Here is a 20,755-nt window from a genome sequence, read left to right as displayed (position 1 = left end):
TTCTGTGTCTGTAAAAGATAAAACAAATTGAGTGATTCCTAAGGCATTTTACATATCAGGATTTTAAAATTTTATACATTTCTGAATTATTTCACTGCTTTGGTTACTGACTTTGACAAAATACATTCCAGAAATCACTGCCTATTTAGTTGATATTGTACTTGTCACTAATTCTTAGTGTATTTCTTCACGATTCTGGGTTTAGCTAATATCCATGCCTACATATTTGTTTCTCTTTGTCATCTTAGTCTCTGTGACCTGAGTGATCTAGAATACCTTGATGAAGAGTTCCATCAGAGCCTGCAGTGGATGAAAGACAATGACATCCATGACATCCTGGACCTCACATTTACTGTGAACGAAGAAGTTTTTGGGCAGGTCTGTTGTGAATAATGGTGATTGTGTGTGGGAAGACTATTGCTTGGTGAAGGATTAATTCAGTGGCTAAGATCAAATGTTTATATATTTGTGGATGGTTGGGTGGTTTAAACCCAGATTTATGTAGTTACAATTCCGTCTAGTCAAGGCTATGGTTTGTCCTGGGGTCATGTATGGATGTGAGAGTTGGACTGTGAAGAAGGCTGAGCACCAAAGAATTGATGCTTTTGAACTGTGGTGTTGGAGAAGACTCTTGAGAGTCCCTTGGACTGCAAGGAGATCCAACCAGTCCATTCTGAAGGAGATCAGCCCTGGGATTTCTTTGGAAGGAATGATGCTAAAGCTGAAACTCCAGTACTTTGGCCACCTCATGCAAAGAGTTGACTCATTGGAAAAGACTCTGATGCTGGGAGGGATTGGGGGCAGGAGGAGAAGGGGACGACAGAGGATGAGATGGCTGGATGGCATCACTGACTTGATGGATGTGAGTCTGAGTGAACTCCGGGAGTTTGTGATGGACAGGGAGGCCTGACGTGCTGCGATTCATGGGGTCGCAAAGAGTCAGACACGACTGAGCGACTGAACTGAACTGAACAATAATCTTGGTTACAAAGGTTATTATAAGATGTTTTAATTTATAGATAGTGATAACTATTTGTGTGTTGTAAGCAATCTTCTTTTTATTTCCAACTATAATATCCTCATAAGATATGAGAATGTATCTGATATAAAATATAGTTTTTAAAAATGCATGCTACCTCAGAGTTGAATATTAAAATATTCAGTTGGCACTTGTACTTAATTCTCATTCATGGTTAAGAACTAAAGTGGATTGTTTTGAAGCTAGGGGAAAGTAAACTCTATTTTGGTGAAGGCTTGAAAATACTTTTTTTTTTTTAATTAGTAAAAGAGTTGGTTAAAAGATTTCTTTCAGAAATTGTATACTGGTTCATAAGTAATATTCTTAGTTAGACATTAATACCTGGCTGGTCTCCTGAATTTCATATTTTGGTAAGTAGGTCTCAAGTTAACATTTGCTTGAATATATTTCTGCTTCCTTAAGGTAGACCTTTATGTAAATATTTGCTTTCTATATGTAGTTAATTCTGAATCCTAAAGAAATGTGTGATAATGTCTTATCAGACATTCAAATAGCAGTGGCACAGAATTTGAAACCTCTTCATTTTCATTTAGAAGATTTATTTGTGGGTTTAAAGCTTAACCTGGAGCACTTGTGACACATATATATTTAGCCATGGAGGCGCTCAGACATCAACTCGTTGCCTGTTTTCCCTGAGCACCGCTGTACGCCCAGCTCTGTGCTGGTGCTGACCTCCTGCTTGTAAGATGTTCCCAGGGCTGGGACAGGTAGAGGCTGATTCCAGCTCATTGGTAGCAGTAGTCTTACATCATCAAACATATTGCTTTATGGTCAGCCTTTCTGTTTTTTTAATCGCAGATTACTGAACGAGAATTAAAACCAGGGGGTGCCAACATCCCAGTCACAGAGAAGAACAAGAAGGAGTACATTGAGAGGATGGTGAAATGGAGGATTGAGAGGGGTGTCGTGCAGCAGACAGAGAGCTTAGTGCGTGGCTTCTATGAGGTAAAGACAACCAGCTATAGTGCGGTTCTCGGCTGACCCCAGTTATACCTTGGTCCCTCTCATTCTACTTCATATCTGTGTCATATTCTCATTTCTCTTTTGTTGTATTTACTGTTGCTAATTCAATTTAAAAACTTCAATAATTTTTCCTGTATGTTTCAAGAATACAAAAAATTTATTGCCCTGTTACAAGAAATCATTGAAATAAAATGACCTGAATTCAAATAGCATTTGAGAGTTGAATGACCAGTAATAACATTTAAGTCATGCATCTTACTCATGCTTAGATATGGGTAATCAAATCTCATGCTAATGAGATAGCATGCAAATGATAATATCTGAGGGTCAGAATGAGTTGTTACAAGTATTTCATGTGACTTCTTTTGTGAAAAAGCCCCCATAGCTAAAATAAAAATAAACTATGAAAATGACTGGAGCACTAGATCTTCTCCAAGAGAAAAAAAAGAAAAGAAAAGAATTCATTAATGACCAATTATAAAACAAAAATTCTGTTGAAAATTTCATCAACCTTGTACTAAAAATATATTTGTAGAGAACTTTACAGTTTTAAAAGTGCCTCCACAGAATGCATCCATGTATTCCCAACACTCCTTGTGCCCTCCTTTTTTGATGAAGTGTAATTGTAGCTGAGGCTTCTCCAGGTTCTTAAGCCACGTCCTGTATTCTTTTTATTCTGCAGGTGGTGGATGCCAGGCTGGTATCTGTTTTTGATGCAAGAGAACTAGAACTGGTCATCGCAGGCACAGCTGAAATAGACCTAAGTGATTGGAGAAACAACACAGAATACAGAGGAGGTGAAATTTGACTTAAAGATGGCTGGATTTTTAGTTTCAGACTAAGGGGAGGCAAGTGGTTCAGCACATGGATCTGGATCCAGGACAGGCAGGGGCACTTGCACTCTAATCATAGGTCTGACGCACTCTCCTTTGAGACCATGAGCAAGTGCATGCCCTTCTTCCCCTAGCTGTCTCGTCTGTCAAGTGGAAGGACGACTGTTTACGCACCGTCTGAGGATGTCATAAGTCTTAATTGTTGGTGAAGAAATATGACCATAGGAACAGTAATTAATTGTTTTATAGTGTTGTTAGTGAAGCATCAAGGAGCTCATATTGGACTGGTTAGACTCCACCTATTCTGTCTTCATTCTCAAACCTGAAGAGGCACACCTCTTAACTTCTTTTTTTTTTTTTTTAACCTCTTAACTTCTTAATGAGCAAACAGTTTTTCTACATTTCACTTGAACTACTTACCAGTTGTAATTCACAGTTGAAACTCATGAATATAATAAGATACAGTTCTCAGATTTCAAATTTGTTGAACAAACCCTTTTAGAATTCAAGCATTAGGTTCAACCAAAAAGGAAACTGCTGTAAGATTAGCTTAAAACTGTATTCGTGCCCAGTGTCTTCAATTATGTTTGACTCTTTGTGACCCTATGGACTGTAGCCCATAAGGCTCCTCTGTCCATGGGATTTCCCAGGCAAGAATACTAGAGTGGGTTGCCATACCCTCTTCCAGGGGATCTTTCCCACCCAGGGATCAAACCCACATCTCCTCCATCTCCTGAATTGCAGGTGGATTCTTTACTGCTGAGCCACTGGGGAAGCAGCTTAAAACTGGACATGTCACCAGATAGGAAGCTTTAGGGCTGGCATTTCTACAGATCAGTACAAGTTTTCAATTAGCATTGGCATTAAAGCCACTGTGATTTGATTGCTGAATCAATACACTTGGAAAGGGACCTGATGCTAACCCAGAGTTAGTTTTATTCAATACTTTCAAACAAAGAACAAATACATTTTCTGAAATTTATTGTAGTGTTATTAAGTCTTCAGAAAGTCATGATAAATGACAGTTGGGTTTTGCTTTTGTCTTTTAACTTAGAATGTAAGAGGTGAGCAGTAATTGTGAACTTGGAGAGTGAAGAATACAAGCTTTAAGTCACTGAATTAATCACTTAGCAGACTAAAATTAGAGCTGAGCAGTTCTCCAGTTATCAGTAAATTGAAACAGAGATTTAAAGGAAAAAAAACATAAAACTATGGAGTAAAGATACACCTTAACATTGGCCCCGATGCTTTTATTTTGGCTTATGCTCGGCTCTTCCAATCCATCACCATTGCCCCGGCTGGCTTTGACTGCTCATTTTCTCTGAAAGGCAGGATTAAACTGCAGTGTCCATTGCTGCTATTTCTGAAGTCCAGTTGCTGTAATAAGTCTTGACCAATTGACCCTCTGTCAATCCACATAGGCCTTGGCTGTTATAACTGTTAACTAAACCAGTTTCGTTCACTAAAATACAATTTCTTCAACATGCTGCGTAACTTATGTGTTGCCATAAATACTATTAGCTCGTTCTTTTACCCACCACACACACCCTCAGGTGATTCTAATAACATTCAATCACATCAGCCAGTTTTGTGTTTCCATAGGATAGACTTTTATTCTCTGTGTATGACGAATCAAGTACCTATTTCTTTGCTTATTGTCAATCTTATCAAATAAAATCCTTGGGAACAGAGTGCTGGGGGGAGGGAGGGGCAGGAAAAGGGCAAGATACCCAGTTGCCATGTTTGCTAACCCAGCTAGTTGGCACTGAATGAAGGTGCGGCTTTGCTGCCATTTGCCATATGTTCACAGGGCAGCTGTTTGTAGAGAATATGATGAGATACTTTCACTCCTGCTCCTTCTATAAATGGTTTTGGCACAGACAGCAAAGGAGAGGCATAAAAGGGCCAGTTCAAAGGGTCAGAAAACTTTAAAGCTTTAAAGAGCCAATGCACTTATTTTATAGATGACAAAACTCTTTTCTCAGCACCAAATAGCTAATCTTTGCCAAAAGCAGGACAATGACCCTCTGGATTTCCGTGTCCAGTCTAGCTGTATTTACCCTCCATTTGGATCCCTTTCTTCTCCAAAGGGCATCACTGACCAAATGGTAAACAGTAAGGCAAGAGTCCCCTCAAAACCCATGTGTGGAAAAATTTGCAGGAAAATGGTTTCTACCCAGCTTATCTTCAGGACTAACTGCTACTGATTCAGAATTAGAGTAGCTCTCTGCACACTGAATATGTCACTCAGCTGGTCTGAATCACTAACTGTGCTGTAATCTTTGTCCACCTTCTCTCTGAACTTAATTTTTCTCCATTGAGTTTTGGGAATCCACTGCTACTCCCTTTACTCCAGTACTCTTGCCTGGAGAATCTCCATGGGGTCGCTAAGAGTCGGACACGACTGAACGACTTCACTTTCACTTTTCACTTTCATGCATTGGAGAAGGAAATGGCAACCCACTCCAGTGTTCTTGCCTGGAGAATCCCATGGATGGAGGAGCCTGGTGGGCTGCAGTCCATGGGGTCCCTAAGAGTCGGACACGACTGAGCGACTTCACTTTCACTTTTCACTTTCATGCATTGGAGAAGGAAATGGCAACCCACTCCAGTATTCTTGCCTGGAGAATCTCAGGGACAGAGGAGCCTGGTGGGCTGCCGTCTATGGGGTTGCACAGAGTTGGACACGACTGACGCGACTTAGCAGCAGCAGCTGCGGCAGCTACTCCCTTAATCCTCCTGTGGGATGATACTATTGACATTTTATTAAACTCTACTGCAGTGTGGAATAAAAATAACATTTAGGTTGATGATTGTTTGAAATTTACTCATTGAAGGAATGAAAGTAGTATAATTATTTTCCCTTTTTGTTAACAAAAAGTAATTTGATTTTAAAATATGAACATTATATATAGTTTTAAAATAGTTTACAATATATGTTTATTTGTATAATTATTTGATTTATGTCTCTCTCTGTACCGGAAGCCCTGTGCGGGTCTGTTTCCTCTGCTATTGTTCCCTCAACCCTCAGGCGTAGTACAGTGCTTGGCATGGTGGTTTGTTGTTCAGCTCACAGTTGTATCCAACGCTTTGTGACCCCGTGGACTGCAGCACGCAAGGCTTCCCTGTCTTTCACTATCTCCTGGAGTTTGCTCAGACTCCTATACAAAATTATTTCTTAAATGAAGGAATGAAAGTTTCAAGCATTTCCAATACCAGCAACTATACTTTTCAAAAATGATATGGTTAACGATAACTCACTTGTTCTCTCTGCTAGTCTCATTTAGTGACCTCTAAATGGAAACAGATTTCTTGGTTCCATTTAGTGTTTTGTTTTACTTTTGACACTCATGTGATCACATTAACAGTGTTATTCCTCGTCTAAAATTGTAAATAACCTTTAACGAATCCAAGATGATGATTTATGTCTGAGAGTCTTTTGTTGACATGCCATGGTCATAGTGACTTAAGATGGAACACTCAAAGTAATACTACCTTTCATGATTGGTTTGATAGGATATCATGACAATCACATTGTAATTCGGTGGTTCTGGGCTGCAGTGGAAAGATTCAACAATGAACAACGACTGAGGTTGTTACAGGTAAGATGCCTTTAGTTAATCTTTTTAATGCATTAATTCTTGTTGGAATTTCATATTTTTAATAATGGCTAAGTATACTCAGTAAATATATCCCATGTTTATCTGCATATTCTGAGTACACTGTTTTCAGACTCTTCTGATTGCATGGTTCTTTGGTTCCATCACTGTGCAGAACATCTCTAACTAGTCCAAGCATCTCATTAGAGTTGTGAGGAAGTACCGATTGCCATCCAAGAGTCCTCAGAACAACATCCACCTTCAGGGCAGTTAGATCCCTTCATCCAGAGGCCCTCCAAGTATTCTGCAGGCCAGCATCTCTGGCAACAGAAAGAGATAAATCTTCAGTCTCATTTATCAAGAAATGATCCAGTTCCTTGATAGAGAGTCCCTTCTTTTCTTCCATCTAACTTTCCACAAATGTGAGATAACATTGAAGTTTAAGAATACTGGGAAAACTAACTCATTATTTTCTTATGGTGTTATAGTTATACAGGGAACTTGTTTGTTGATTGCAGCTAAAGAAATATCAGACATGGGGAAGCCTTCTATTTGCTTAGACAAAATCTTACAAGTAGTCTGGATCTTAGCTCCTTTGGATTATAGCTCTGAGTCTCAAATTTGCAGGCCTATACGTTCTTTTTGTTTTTCATTCACCTCAAATTGATCAGGGACTGATGCTAAGTAGACTTAGGTTAATTGACACGTCCACTTTATTAATCTCTAATGGAAAGTATCCGTGGTTTAAGCTTTTAAGTTAAAGGATATATAGGATGGTGTATTTTCTACAAACCGTCTACATCCCCTTTCCCTTTATAATGCACTGTCCTTCCTTGGGATTCTCCAGCTGTTTGTCAGAATTCTCACATTATAGTTATTCTGTCTCTATGGTTTTATCTTTTGAGCTTTACCGCCAGTGAGCACCATGCTGCTCTTCCCCAGCACCTCTGTATATGAATGATGCCTTTCCTAGAGACTGATCTCTTGGCTTCACCTTCTCCTTCTGTTTTCTTGGGTTGATAGTTTGTTACAGGCACATCCAGCATTCCCTATGAAGGATTTGCTTCTCTCCGAGGCAGTAATGGCCCAAGAAGATTCTGTGTGGAGAAATGGGGGAAAATCACTGCTCTTCCCAGGTAAAGTAGAAAACATTTCTTTACTGTCACTACAGTGCTCTAGGGGGGAACTTTAGCTTAAGTGTATGTTGACTTATTGCCTTTTTTATGTTGAAAGTTTGGAAGAGTGGAAAAAGCTTTTAGAATGAATTGATCTTGGATTACCTTTCTAAATGATGTAAAGAAAGATATTCCTGATTATACTTGAAGTACATATGTACATATCTTAAAATACAAAACACAACAGAACCAAAGCATTTGTTAGCGATAGGAGAAGCAATGTTGTCATACTTGTAGCTCTAGTTTATGTTTCAGAAGCTCTAGTTTTATCATTGGTAACTATTTCGAATCCCTTCACTAAAAATGACCATTGTGGTTTCTAAGGAAAATTAAATCATGTAAATATGCCTCTTCAATCTGTCATACATGCCTTACCACCTTGTGAATGCTCTCTGCATTGTACTCTCATTCATAACAAAATGATATATTTCCTTGAGTGGAAAAAATTGCTTTTCTGCTGCTACTAATAAATATAAAAGACTAGTAAGGCTGCTGCTGCTAAGTCACGTCAGTCGTGTCCGACTCTGTGCGACCCCATAGACGGCAGCCCACAGGCTCCCCGTCCCTGGGATTCTCCAGGCAAGAACACTGGAGTGGGTTGCCATTTCCTTCTCCAATGCATGAAAGTGAAAAGTGAAAGTGAAGTCGCTCAGTCATGTCCGACTCCTAACGACCCCAAGAACTGCAGCCCACCATGCTCCTCTGCCCATGGGATTTTCCAGGCAAGAGTACTGGGGTGGGGTGCCATTGCCTTCTCCCAGTAAGGCAGCATCTGTGAATTTAAAAACTGGGTTGAATGGAGCAAACTGGAACTGAAGCAGAAGAAAAGCAGGGAGCAAATAAAGAGGAACAGAGAAGAGTTAGTTTCAGAACTCCTTTATCAATCAGCAGTAATATATTGAATTTTTGAATAAAAAGGATTTCAGATTGCCTCTCATTTTACTAATAATAAAACTGCTTTCTGGGGAAGTTAAATCTTCCCAAGTGATATTAAGTTCCTGATAATGTTATCCTGCATTTAAGTACAGTTAGCCATCTGTATCCATGATTTCTGCATCTACGGATTCAGCCAACCACAGATTCCCAACAACTACAGGTCAAAAATATTTTTTTGAAAAGTTTCCAGAAAGTTACAGAAACAAAACTTGAATTTGCTGCATGCTGGAAACCATTACTTAGCATTTACATTGTACTAGGTATTTCAAGCAATCTAGAGATGACTTGCTTCCCAGATGGCTCAGTGGTAAGGAATCCACCTGCCAGTGCAGGAGATACAAGAGACATGGGTTCAGTCCCTGGGTCGGGAAGATCCCTTGGAGTAGGAAATGGCAACCCACCCTAGTGTTCTTGCCTGGAAAATTCCATGGACAGAGGAGCCTGGCATGCTACAGTCCATGGAGTCACAAAGAGTCATACACAACTGAACACAAGATGATTTAAAGTATACAGGAAGACGTGCATAGGTTAGATGAAAATAATACGCCATTTTATATTTGAGCATCCATGGATTTTGGTATCTCTGAGGGAGTTCTGGAACCATCCCCTGGGGATACCAAGACAATTGTACAGATGACTTTGAGAAACTTATTAGTCAGACTGACTTCTTAGCAGTTGTAAGGCACTGGTTTTTTAAGAATAGAGTTCTAAGCATAAACATGTAAAAAAGTGGTGCTGAAAATACAGATACAGAGAGCAATGAATAGAGCTCACTCAGGGCTGACCTGAGCCACCTCTTTGGGTACATCTCAATTTGTGAACAGAAGTACTTGCATGCAAACATCTAAGTATTAGCTAGCTGACTTGTGTTCCAAATGTAAAAGATTTAATTTCATTATTTAAAGAAGAATTTTATATTATTTTCCTTATGTCTGAAACATGGCTTTTCTTGCTTAAACCACATTTGCAACACAAAAGCAGACTTACACTCTCTGAGTAGGGCCTTTCACCTTTCTGAGAAACTCAAGGATGCATTAAAGAGGCAAGAAAGATGAATTGTGTTCTTTCTGTTGAAATCTGTTTTTGTAAAGATTTACTTTTGTAAAGTAGATGGAATAAACTGTAATAGTAGGAATATATATCAGCTATTCATATTAAATCACTGAAATTTTCACCAAACCTGGTGAGCAAAGAAAGGTAATTTGGTGTAAACAACAAACTTTAGCTTCAGAGAGACTAAGCTCTACCCCAGTTCTGTTACTTGCCTGCAGTGTAGTCTTCGAGAAGTTGCTTAATCTTTCTGAACCTCTGTTTCCTCATCTACATTGTAGGTCAGTAATTCTGAAGATTAAATGAAATTATGCATATAAAACATTTACTGCTGACCCTGGCTCAGCTGATGATGGCTGCCATTATGACTTCTGCCATCATCATCTGTAATATATGTCAGGCTGCAGCTTATTAGAAACAGCACAGGGTTGGAAGTTAGAAGACCTAGAGTTCTTGGGAGGTTGGGATTTCTCGCCCACCTCTGCCACCAGCTGACTCTGGGACCAAAAAAAGACCACTTGATTTCTTAGCCTGTTTCTCCACCTTTAAATGGCCAGGGAAGGGGTGGTCTGTTAGGTTCAGTTCATCAATAAGTAGCACTGACAGGTTGCTGAAGAATCTTGGGGGTCAGGCCATATTTACTTGTGTACTTCCCCCGGAGTTCCAGGAAGTTCATATACTTGACTCATCATAAATGGTGGGGTTCTTCATAGCATTGCATACATACAGTTGGGTAACAGGCATTGTTGTTTCTTCCTTTCTTCATTGTGACCTGAGGCTCTAGGTTCTAGATTCCAGTTCTACCCAGATTGTAAAAGTCATACATAAAGGTGATATGAGGCACATCAGGCAAGCAGACCATTTTCATACGTTGCCTGTAACAGGCTCTAATATTTTAGATCCAGTGGGAAGAAAGAGGTACTTGACTATTCTACTTCACCAGTTCATCAACTTACATAGCCTTGTTAGGAGATATAAGTGAAGATTTAAGCCTTTTGATACACTAGTTATGTGATCCTAAAAGCCTGGATCCATCTCTGAAAAATAGAAATAACAATGCCATGCTCAAAGAGTATTTTTGAGAATAATGTGCATGAAAGTCCTTAAGGATAGTATGTTTTCTTTGTTCTTTTAAACCTTTTATTATGATTCTTCTGGGAGCCACCATACTGCTGAAACTATTAAAATCTGCTTCACAAAAGTGGTACATTGGAAGAAAAACATAAAAGGAGAACTTCAACTCATGACCATACAGTTTTATCAGAAGTGATTTCTTCACTGATAACTGTCATCATGAAACACATCATGGCGTGTTAAGTGCCAAAAAGATCTTTAAGATTGGCTCTGGTCTAAAGAGATGGTATTTATGACTAAGCCCATTTTTTCCTACTATCAGCACAGATATACTAACGCCATCATTCCTGCTGTTTCCTACTAGGTTTAAGTCGTAGAACTAAAGAACTGGTCTGTACCAAGGTATTCAACCCCAATGTATTTCTTTTTCTTATTTGTGAGATGATGTCTAACATTAAAAATGTGACATTGTACACGCTGGATACAAAATGAATGGATATGCTTCTTCCTTAAAATGTGTATTCCCTAGGAAGTCTGGCATCATCTTGTGTCAGGCAGGGGAAGCTGTACCCTGGAGAAGTGGAAGTGGAAGTAGCTGTAAAGGATGAGGACAGGCAGCCCCAGCAGAAGGGAGGGCATCTTATTCTAGACATGGATGACTGAGGGCCTTTCAGCCTTTCAAGGAAGCAAATGAGTCTCTTTTTCTCTCAGACGTCCTAGTCCTCATTGTGGTAGCAGTAAATAATGCTACTTACAACGTGGGCCAATAAGTGTATTAAAGTATATAGGGGTGTCTCTGAAGCCAGAACAAGTTGAATCTGTGGCTCTCTTTTTCTGTGTTTTGGTAATAAAGTAACCAGAGACCAGATGATAAATAATGATGGAGATAGGCCGGTGTCTCTGTGGAGGTGTCTAACTTGAACACATTACTGCACTTCCTCTGCTTCCTGGTTGGTAGTTAGCTCTGTATGTTGCATTTCTGTAGATTTCCTGTCCCCTGTGCTCTGATGGGCTTAGGAGACTGTAAATTCACTTTATGGCAAATGGTCTCTTAAACATTCTGAAAACAGGCTGCTCACTTGCCCCCAGGAAAATGCAGGTCAGATCCTCTCTCCCAGGGTGGTGTAGACTTTATGTATTCTTCCCAGAGGCTCTTGCCCGGTAGGCAGTGGGAGAGCTGCTGTGGTAATCGGGGAGTGTTTGGTTTTGCCCGAAGAGGGAAACACTCATTTTAGAAAATGGCTGTGTCTGGAGATGATTATAAATGCAATGCTGACCCAAATTAAAAAATAAAAAGTAAGAGTTAATTATGAAATGAGAGGGAACACATGTATACCTGTGGCGGATTCATTTTGATATTTGGCAAAACTAATACAATTATGTAAAGTTTAAAAATAAAATAAAATTAAAAAAAAAAAAAAAAGAAATGAGTGTCTCAGGGAGACAGCTTTTCCAGTGGAATAGAACTTTAAAAGATAAAATAATTTTTAAAGATAAATTTTTTTCATTAAAAAAATTTTTAATTGATGTATAGTTGATAATACAATATTATGTAAGTTACAAGTATACAATATAGTAGTTCACAATTTTAAAGATTATTCTCCATTTATTGTTATTATAAATTATTGGCTATATTCCCAATGTTGTACAATATATCCTTAGAGCTTATTTTTTACATAAGTTTGTACCTCTTACTCCCTAACCCCTGTATTGCTAGTCATTTTTTCACTTTTTAATCTTATGTAAAGAAAAGTGAAAAGTGTTAGTTATTCAGTCATATCTGACTCTTTGTGATCCCATGGACCGTAGCCCGCCAGGCTCCTCTGTCCATGGGATTCTCCAGGCAAGAATACTGGAGAGGGTAGCCATTCCTTTCTCCAGGAGATCTTCCCAACCCAGGGATTGAACCTGGGTCTCCCACACTGCAGGCAGATTCTTTACCATCTGAGCCACCAGGGAAGACCCATGTAAAATTTTCACAAAAATGCCAAGAAGTTAAAAATAAAAAGATGGGTATATAATATAAATACATATATAGTAATATATAATAATAATATATAAAGTCCACTACTGAGATAACCTCTAAACATACTTCTACTCATTTGTATACAGCATACACATACATGACACACATTTAAAAACAAGATACAATTAGAGCATATATACTGTTTATGACCTGCTTTTTGTTTACCAAATATCACTAATCATGAACATCTTTCAGTGCCATGAAATATTGCTTTACAGTGTGATCAGTAATTCAGCCCTTCCTCCTCTAGTACAGATAGCATTGTCTACTGGCAAATTGAACTGTAAACTAGGAGATAGGAAAGTAAGTGAGGAGCTCATGTCACTTTCTTTAATTAAAAAAAAGTTCAGAACAAGAGACAGACACTGTAAGGATCCCTTGGTGCCACCTCGTTTTTGTACTTGTCTTGGGGCATCCCTCCCTGGTCTCCCAACTCCCCACCATGTGCTGGTCAGCTGAGGGACCTTGGTTGAGAGGAAATTGGTAGAAGATTCTCTATAATAAAGTTGTCTGCTCCATGGTTTAATCTCTTATATAAGGCCATCTCCCACTCTTTCCCTTTCTTCCTTTTTACTCAATTCATGCTCTCTAATAATAATATTTTAAGGTTTTATTGTATCCTGCCATTGAATCAGCATGTGCTAACAAAGATATACCCATGATGACTAGGAGTATTACTTTATTAAAGATGCTTAAATATACTATACCTTTTGGATTGGTCTTTACCTTGGGAAATGGATAAAATGTTCATAAAGCATACTTTGTCTAAAAAAAGAACTGCAGTAAATAATGTAAAATACTATTGAAATAATTTGTAGTTCCTAAATGGAGTAAAAGTGTTGATAGTTTTCACTGTTGCTTTCAACAGAATCGAGTCTTTCAGGTCACAACAGCTGTAAATCATAAAGTATGTATTTGTGAATGACAAACATTACTGCTGATAAGGACTTGGTCATCCCCTTCTCTGTGGCTTCAGGACCAAAAACTACTTTGGGCTCATCTCTTTCCACCACCATAGTCCACTTCACAAGCCCCTCTCCACGAGGCTATTGCCATAGCCTGCTGTCTACATGGTTATTTCTGTATATACATACTGTAGTTTATTCTGTGCTTAGCAACCAAAGTGAGCTTCTGAAATCTCCATATCACCTCCCTACCCTACTTATACTCGTCAATGACTTATAGTAAAATCCAGACTCCTTGCCGAGGACTGACTACCAGGTAGGTGGCCTGGTCTGGCCTACTACCCCAACCTCCACTCATACGCTCTCCCCTCACCTGCTGCAGCCACCAGCCTCCTCCTTGTTCCTCAAATTGACCAAACTTAACTCTGCCTCAAGACTCTAGAACTTGCTGCCCCATCTCTTTTCTGCTGGTTCTGCATGTGACTGGCTTTGTCATCCCTAAGGACTCAGCTCAGTGCTCAGAAAGGCCCTCCAGGCTCTGCTCCCAGTGTACCTATCATTCTGTTATACCTTATTTACTGTCTAGGACTTACTTACGTTCTGTCATTGTATACCTACTGACTGTCTTCCCTCTCTAGGATCTAACCCTGTGAGAACAAGGAGCTTATTTGAATTGAATGTGGCTTTGCCTGTCATGCTAAGCCATAGCACATAATATTTTTGGTAAGCTCTTAAGTTTAACATACGACTCTGGACCATTCCAGACAAGATATGCCAAAATCACTTTTGTGTCTTTATACCTTCATCTAAACAATTGGGATAAGCACTAGTAATTATATTACAAAGTCATTTTGGAGATGAAGTGAGATGTTTTGTTGTTGTTCAGTTGCTAAGTCATGTCCGACTCTCTTCCACCCCATGGACTGCAGCATGCCAGGCTTCCCTGTCCTTCACTATCTCCCAGAGTTTGCTCAAATTCATGTCCATTAAGTCGGTGATGCTGTTAACCATCTCATCCTCTGCTGCTCTCTCCTCTTTCTGCCTTCAATCTTTTCCCAACATCAGGGTCTTTTCTGATGACTCAGCTTTTTGCATCACGTGGCCAAAGTGTTGGAGGTTCAGCTTCAGCATCAGTCCCTCCAATAAGTATTCAGGGTTGATTTTCTTTAGAATTGACTGATTTGATCTCCTTGCAGTCCAAGGGACTCTCAAGAGTCTTCTCCAGTACCACAGTTCCAAAGCATCAATTCTTTGGCACTCAGCCTTCTTTATGGTCCAGCTCTCACATCCATACATGACTACTGGAAAAACCATAGCTTTGACTAGATGAACCTTTGTTGGTGAAGTGATGTCTTTGCTTTTTTTTTTTTTTGTATTTTTTAAAATTTTAATTGGAGGCTAATTACTTTACAATATTAAATATGTAAATATTAAATATTAAATATGGTGGGTTTTGCCATACATTCACATGAATCAGCCATGGGTGTATATGTGTTCCCCATCTTGACCCTCCCTCCCACCTCCCTCCCCATCCCATCCTTCAGGGTCATCCCAGTACACCAGCCCTGAGCACCCTGCCTCATGCATCGAACCTGAACTGGCGATCTATTTCACATATGCTAATATACGTGTTTCAATGCTATTCTCTCAAATCATCCCACCCTCATCTTCTCCCACAGAGTCCAATGGTCTGTTCTTTACATCTGTGTCTCTTTTGCTGTCTCGCATGTAGGGTCATCATTACCATCTTTCTAAATTCCATATATATGCATTAATATACTGTATTGGTGTTTTTCTTTCTGACTTACTTTGCTCTGTATAACAGGCGTCTTTGCTTTTTAATGTGCTACCTAGGTTTGCCATCACTTACAATGGGCAAAGTGCTTAAAATGATGCCTAACACATCATTCAATTAATTCAGCTGTTTTGACTGTTGTCACTAATCCCTAGCCTTCAGAGCTCACCTGGCATTTTACAATTTTTAGATATTTAAGAAATGTGCTGTATCCAGCCAGGATATTTGTATTTTGTTTGAGTTCTCAATCTGGAACTACTCCTTACTGGGTTTTCTTCTGTTGGGTTTAAATTCTTACATTTGAAAAGTATGTACTCTTCATCTTTTCCCAGGGCTACCCACAGGTGAGACATGACCTGCTTACCAGGCACAGTTTGAAGAGTTTCTTCTGCTGATTATCCCCCATTCAGGAGGAACATTCTACTCTGTATTTATAGATCCAGTTCATTTTAACCCAGGCAACCTAATAAGACTTTAGAATAAGATATTAGTTAGTAATCTAATTCCTTTAATAAGCCTTTAGATACTAGTTACCTTGTGGGAGATATAAGTTGATCTCTTGTCAACATGGACTTTAAAACCTAGAGAAGGGACTAACAGATATTTCAATCAACAGATAACCAACATCATTGCCAAATGGTGTATCACACACAGGTAGTGGGTGTAGTAAGTGCCATAGAATTCCTTTCCATTGTTTCACATTTACTGAACACCTGGTAAGAGTCAGAGTTGTGCTGTGCCACCAGGATTGCACAAATACTTGTGAACTAGTCTTAGTGAGGATTCCTGCCCTAAATCCCATGGTCTAAGAAAATATTAGTGGCGATAAAAGAGAAATTGTGAATATTTATAAAAGTCATGACAAAAGTTATAGCTTTATTTGTGTTAATAAATTTAGGCTAACAAAGCAATCACTGAATCACTTCAGTTGAATTGGTCACTCTGTGTGACTGGTAACTGTGTATTTCTCATGCCAGTTACAAGCTCTAAATTCATCACCTTCATCCTTCTCCATTTCCTCTATTGCCTGTTGTGTTTAACAGCGCCTGTGCCACCTCATGCTCCACACGCACTCACTAGCTGCCTTTAATGCATGGAATGGATGGAAAAGGTCTCTGCATTCACGTCCATTCTGGGCTCCTGTCACTCAAGCACTTTAGTTCTCAAGTTTCCTGCAGTGCTTCCTCTCGCTTCCAGGCAGTCTGCTGGGAACGTCCTTCTCTTTGTTGTTAAACCAGAAAAACCCTACAACACCTACAAATCCTTCAAGGCTTGGCACAAATAGTGTCCTCTCTAAAGCCTTTCTTGACTCCACAGAGCAGACTCGTAACTCGTTGTATGCAGGGTCACTAATGGCCCATAGGAATCTTTTTGGAGTAGACAAAGGTTTCTTACAGTTTTCTGGAGAAAAGCAGCCCTGAGCTAGGGATTATGAGTTGCTGAGCAGAGTCAAAGGTAGGCTGCATTTCAGACCCTAGTATAGAGCGCAGACTGCGTAACCTTTGGCAGGTCCCATTTGCCTGCACATTTTGTTGTCAGAGTATAAACGTCTCGTAGGCAGAGACCAGATTATTCATTCTCATATACAAAGGGACAGCTCAATGTCTGGCATGCAGTATGACCTCAGAACTTGTTTGTTCAATGAATTAAGGAATAAATGAAATGCAAGTTGAAAAATTAATTTTTATTCATCAGGGCACTTTGTATAGGAATGCCAAGCTTTCAAATATGGGGCCTTCAAAGGGGTACATAATCAAAGAGAGTCTGCAGATGCGGGGGCCCTGGAGAGCCTAAGAAGAGAGCCCCTCTTTGCCCACCTCACAGCCCAGCTCCTGGCCGACTCTGGCCATTCATCCTGGCTGCCCTGCCAGCAAGACTGCCTGAACACCTGATTCCCTTGTGGGAAAGCCAGGCTCAGATGGGGAGAATTTGAGCTTGACAAGTAAACTTGGTCAGGAATGCTCCTATTTCCAAAGAAATCATGACATTAAAGTGTGATATTCTAATATACTTTAGGGATTTTCCAGGATGCTTTTAAGTATTTGTTTTTGATTTATTAATTACTCGATGAAAAGGTTGAAAGAGGAGTAGGGAAACAAATCAGAAGGATTAGGCACCACTGCCAATTGAAAAGAGGGTACTGATAAAACACACTCTAAATGATAATGCAAATAAAAAGGATTTATTAGATTTATATACATTTTATTTCTAGGGCTATATCTACTAGATAAAATGAAGCCCATGGTTTTCTCATTCTCTCTTTAGAATCTTGATTCTAATTTCTTCTTTGCCTCATATTTTAAGTCCTTATAAGCTTCCAAAAGTCACTTCTGGGAGAATCAATTTATAAATGCATACACATACAGAAACACATTAATCAATCGATCTATGAAACCAGATATAATTGTGATTCTTTGGGCTCACTGGATTTGGATAATCGACTTGTCTATATCTATAGGAAAGAAAAGAGGGTTAAGCATATGACCTCCTGGTTAACATTTAAAGAATCCAGAAAGCACCAAGAGATCTATTAAGTCAGACCAGATGTCTGGAGGGCTTTTAAATCTTCTTTATATTAATGCCAGCATGATTTCCCAAAGACTAGTTCAGACCTGCCCTCCTTGAGTGGTTCTGGCTGCATAGAGTAAAATGAGGTAAACTCATTATAGCCTTAGTGTGGCTGGCTTTGAAAGATTTGAAAAATGTTCTTTTATTGAGACTGAATAACTGGATGTGCTTTTGCTGCCAATATCAACATAGTCCAAGGGCCCTTCTGTTATTTTCTGCTAGAGTTTTCTTAGGACATGGAATGGGGTGGGAGAGGGGGGTGTGAGAAGCCTCAGAGGATTGTGTTTTGTTTTGCCTTTTTTTTTCCCCTGTTCTTGGCTCACACAGCAAGTTGATGGTAAATATTGGGCAATTTATTTAACCACACGATTCCTCAATTTCCTTATTAGCAATGCTGTCTTGTTTATAAGGAGTTTTGAAATTTTTGCAAGCACACAAAACTCTGCTAAGAATAGCCAATATAGATATCTTATTTCTAATGTAATTGATGTCTCTCCAATAGTAGAGCCTACCTGCGTCAGACTCATTTAGAGTGATAGTTAAAAAGCAGATCCCTAGGCCCACCCCAGACCTTCTAAAGTAGAATTTCAGGGGGTGCACCTAAAATCTCCATTGTAAACAAGTTTCTTGGATGATTCTGATTAATTCCCCATATATCTCTCTGAATATCTCTGCTTTGTGGTGAGCCTGAGATAGAACTTGTTGGTTAGAGGACCTGAAAAATCCCCTGGTATCTCCCAGACTTTTCTAAACTGACCAAATCTGGACCATTTTCCCTGAAGCTCCTGTATGTTTTGATTGAGTCATTCATTTAAAAAATATTTGAAGCTTTATTTTTCTAATTTCTGTCCTCAAAATGTGTGTAATCTGGTAAGGTGTTGAGGACTAGCAATTTAAAATCATGAAGTAGGATGAAATGAACACTCAGGCTTCCAAAACTGAAAAAACCAAAGCATTAGTTTCCCTGCTTTCAGTTTAATGTTGGACTTCCCCTAGGAACCCAAGATTGTGGTCTATTCTTGATTTGACTTTGGGGGAACCATTTAATCTTTCTACAGTTTCCCCCTCAACAATACATACTTTCTCCATCCTCATGAAACATTTTCCATAGGGGCTGTTCATGTTATTCAGAAGGAAAGTTCTGTTATGATAACTATATATTGTGCAACCAGGTGCAATTCAGGAATCCATGATAGCTTTAGGTTGAGGATCAATGATGGTGATTATGTCTTGTGACTGAAGAGGATCAAAAAAGTTGTCCAGTCCTTCCTTTTGTATTGAGAACTGAATTAAAAATATGAGTATCCAGGCTTATGGATTTACTGGAAAAGTTACTGAACAGCAGAGACATTCAGAGTTCCTGTTTTTTTGCTCAGAAACCTGGGAGGATGAAAGGACTGCTGCTGACTCCCAGCTTCCACCACTGCCCTTGATAGGGGTGATGCTACTATATTACACTTATTACCCTTAACTACCTCTTCTTAGGCTACACTACTACATTGAGACCTGTAGCAGTTTTCCAAAGCTGCATAACCAATTACCACCAATTTAGCAGCTTAAAACAACATGGTTACTCTGTCACTGTTTCTGTAATCAGGAGTCCGAGCACAATTGAGCCAGGTCTTCTGCTCAGCATCTAAAAGCTGAAATCAAAATGTCGGCTGGATTGCATTCTCATCTGGAAGCTCAACTAGGGAAGGACCTGCTTCCAAACTCCCTTTTAGGTTGTTGATAGAATTTATTCCTTAAATCTACACAATTCATGGCAGTCTACCTCTTCAAATCTAGCAACAGTGAGACTCTGATTTCTAGATGCTCCTTTTAAAAGTCTCACCTAATTAGGTCAGGCCCAAGTTCAGGATCATCACCTTTTTAATTAACTTAAAATAAACTGATGTGAGACTTAATTACATCTTCAATATATCCTCACCCTTGCCATATTCTATTGGTTACAAATACAGGTCCCCTGTCATACTTAAAGGATAGGGATTATACAAAGGCATGGGTCATGGCAGATCATCTTAGAATTCTTCATACCACAAGACCACAATGAATTAAAATTCATCATTCAATCCAAGTATGCAAAAGAAGTTAATTGGAGGATTCAGACATTCAGTTCAGTTCAGTCGCTCAGTAGTGTCCGACTCTGCGACCTCATGAATTGCAGCATGCCAGGCCTCCTTGTCCATCACCAACTCCTGGAGTTCACTCAAACTCATGTCCATCGAGTCGGTGATGCCATCCAGCCATCTCATCGTCTGTCATCCCCTTCTCCTCCTGCCCCCAATCCCTCCCAGCATCAGAGTCTTTTCCAATGAGTCAACTCTTCGCATGAGGTGGCCAAAGTACTGGAGTTTCAGCTTTAGCATCATTCCTTCCAAAGAACACCCAGGACTGATCTCCTTTAGGATGGACTGGTTGGATCTCCTTGCAATCCAAGGGACTCTCTGGAGTCTTCTCCAACACCACAGTTCAAAAGCATCAATTCTTCGGCACTCAGCTTTCTTCACAGTCCAAATCTCACATCCATACATGACTACTGGAAAAACCATAGCCTTGACTAGATGGACCTTTGTTGGCAAAGTAATATCTCTGCTTTTCAATATGCTATCTAGGTTGGTCATAACTTTCTTTCCAAGGGGTAAGTGTCTTTTAATTTCATGGCTGCAGTCACCATCTGCAGTGATTTTGAAGCCCAAAAAAATAAAGTCTGACACTGTTTCCACTGTTTCCCCATCTATTTGCCATGAAGTGATGGGACCAGATGCCATGATCTTAGTTTTCTGAATGTT

At 39.5% G+C, this 20,755-nt stretch overlaps 1 protein-coding gene across 5 annotated transcripts in view; it reads left to right on the top strand.

Annotated features, from left to right (window-relative positions):
- HECW2 (HECT, C2 and WW domain containing E3 ubiquitin protein ligase 2) overlaps positions 1-20,755 on the top strand; it is a 435,976-nt gene that overhangs the window by 409,294 nt on the left and 5,927 nt on the right. For all 5 annotated transcript variants that reach the window (XM_010860869.1, XM_010860871.1, XM_010860870.1 and 2 more), the window contains 5 exons: positions 249-378; positions 1,838-1,984; positions 2,685-2,799; positions 6,352-6,437; positions 7,458-7,570. In XM_010860869.1, the coding sequence (XP_010859171.1) occupies positions 249-378; positions 1,838-1,984; positions 2,685-2,799; positions 6,352-6,437; positions 7,458-7,570 (591 nt within the window). The remainder of the gene's footprint in view (positions 1-248; positions 379-1,837; positions 1,985-2,684; positions 2,800-6,351; positions 6,438-7,457; positions 7,571-20,755) is intronic.

This window comes from Bison bison, unplaced genomic scaffold, assembly GCF_000754665.1.
Source record: "Bison bison bison isolate TAMUID 2011002044 unplaced genomic scaffold, Bison_UMD1.0 scf7180017864471, whole genome shotgun sequence".
Lineage (NCBI taxonomy): Eukaryota > Metazoa > Chordata > Mammalia > Artiodactyla > Bovidae > Bison > Bison bison.
This window is presented reverse-complemented; position numbering and strand designations above follow the sequence as displayed.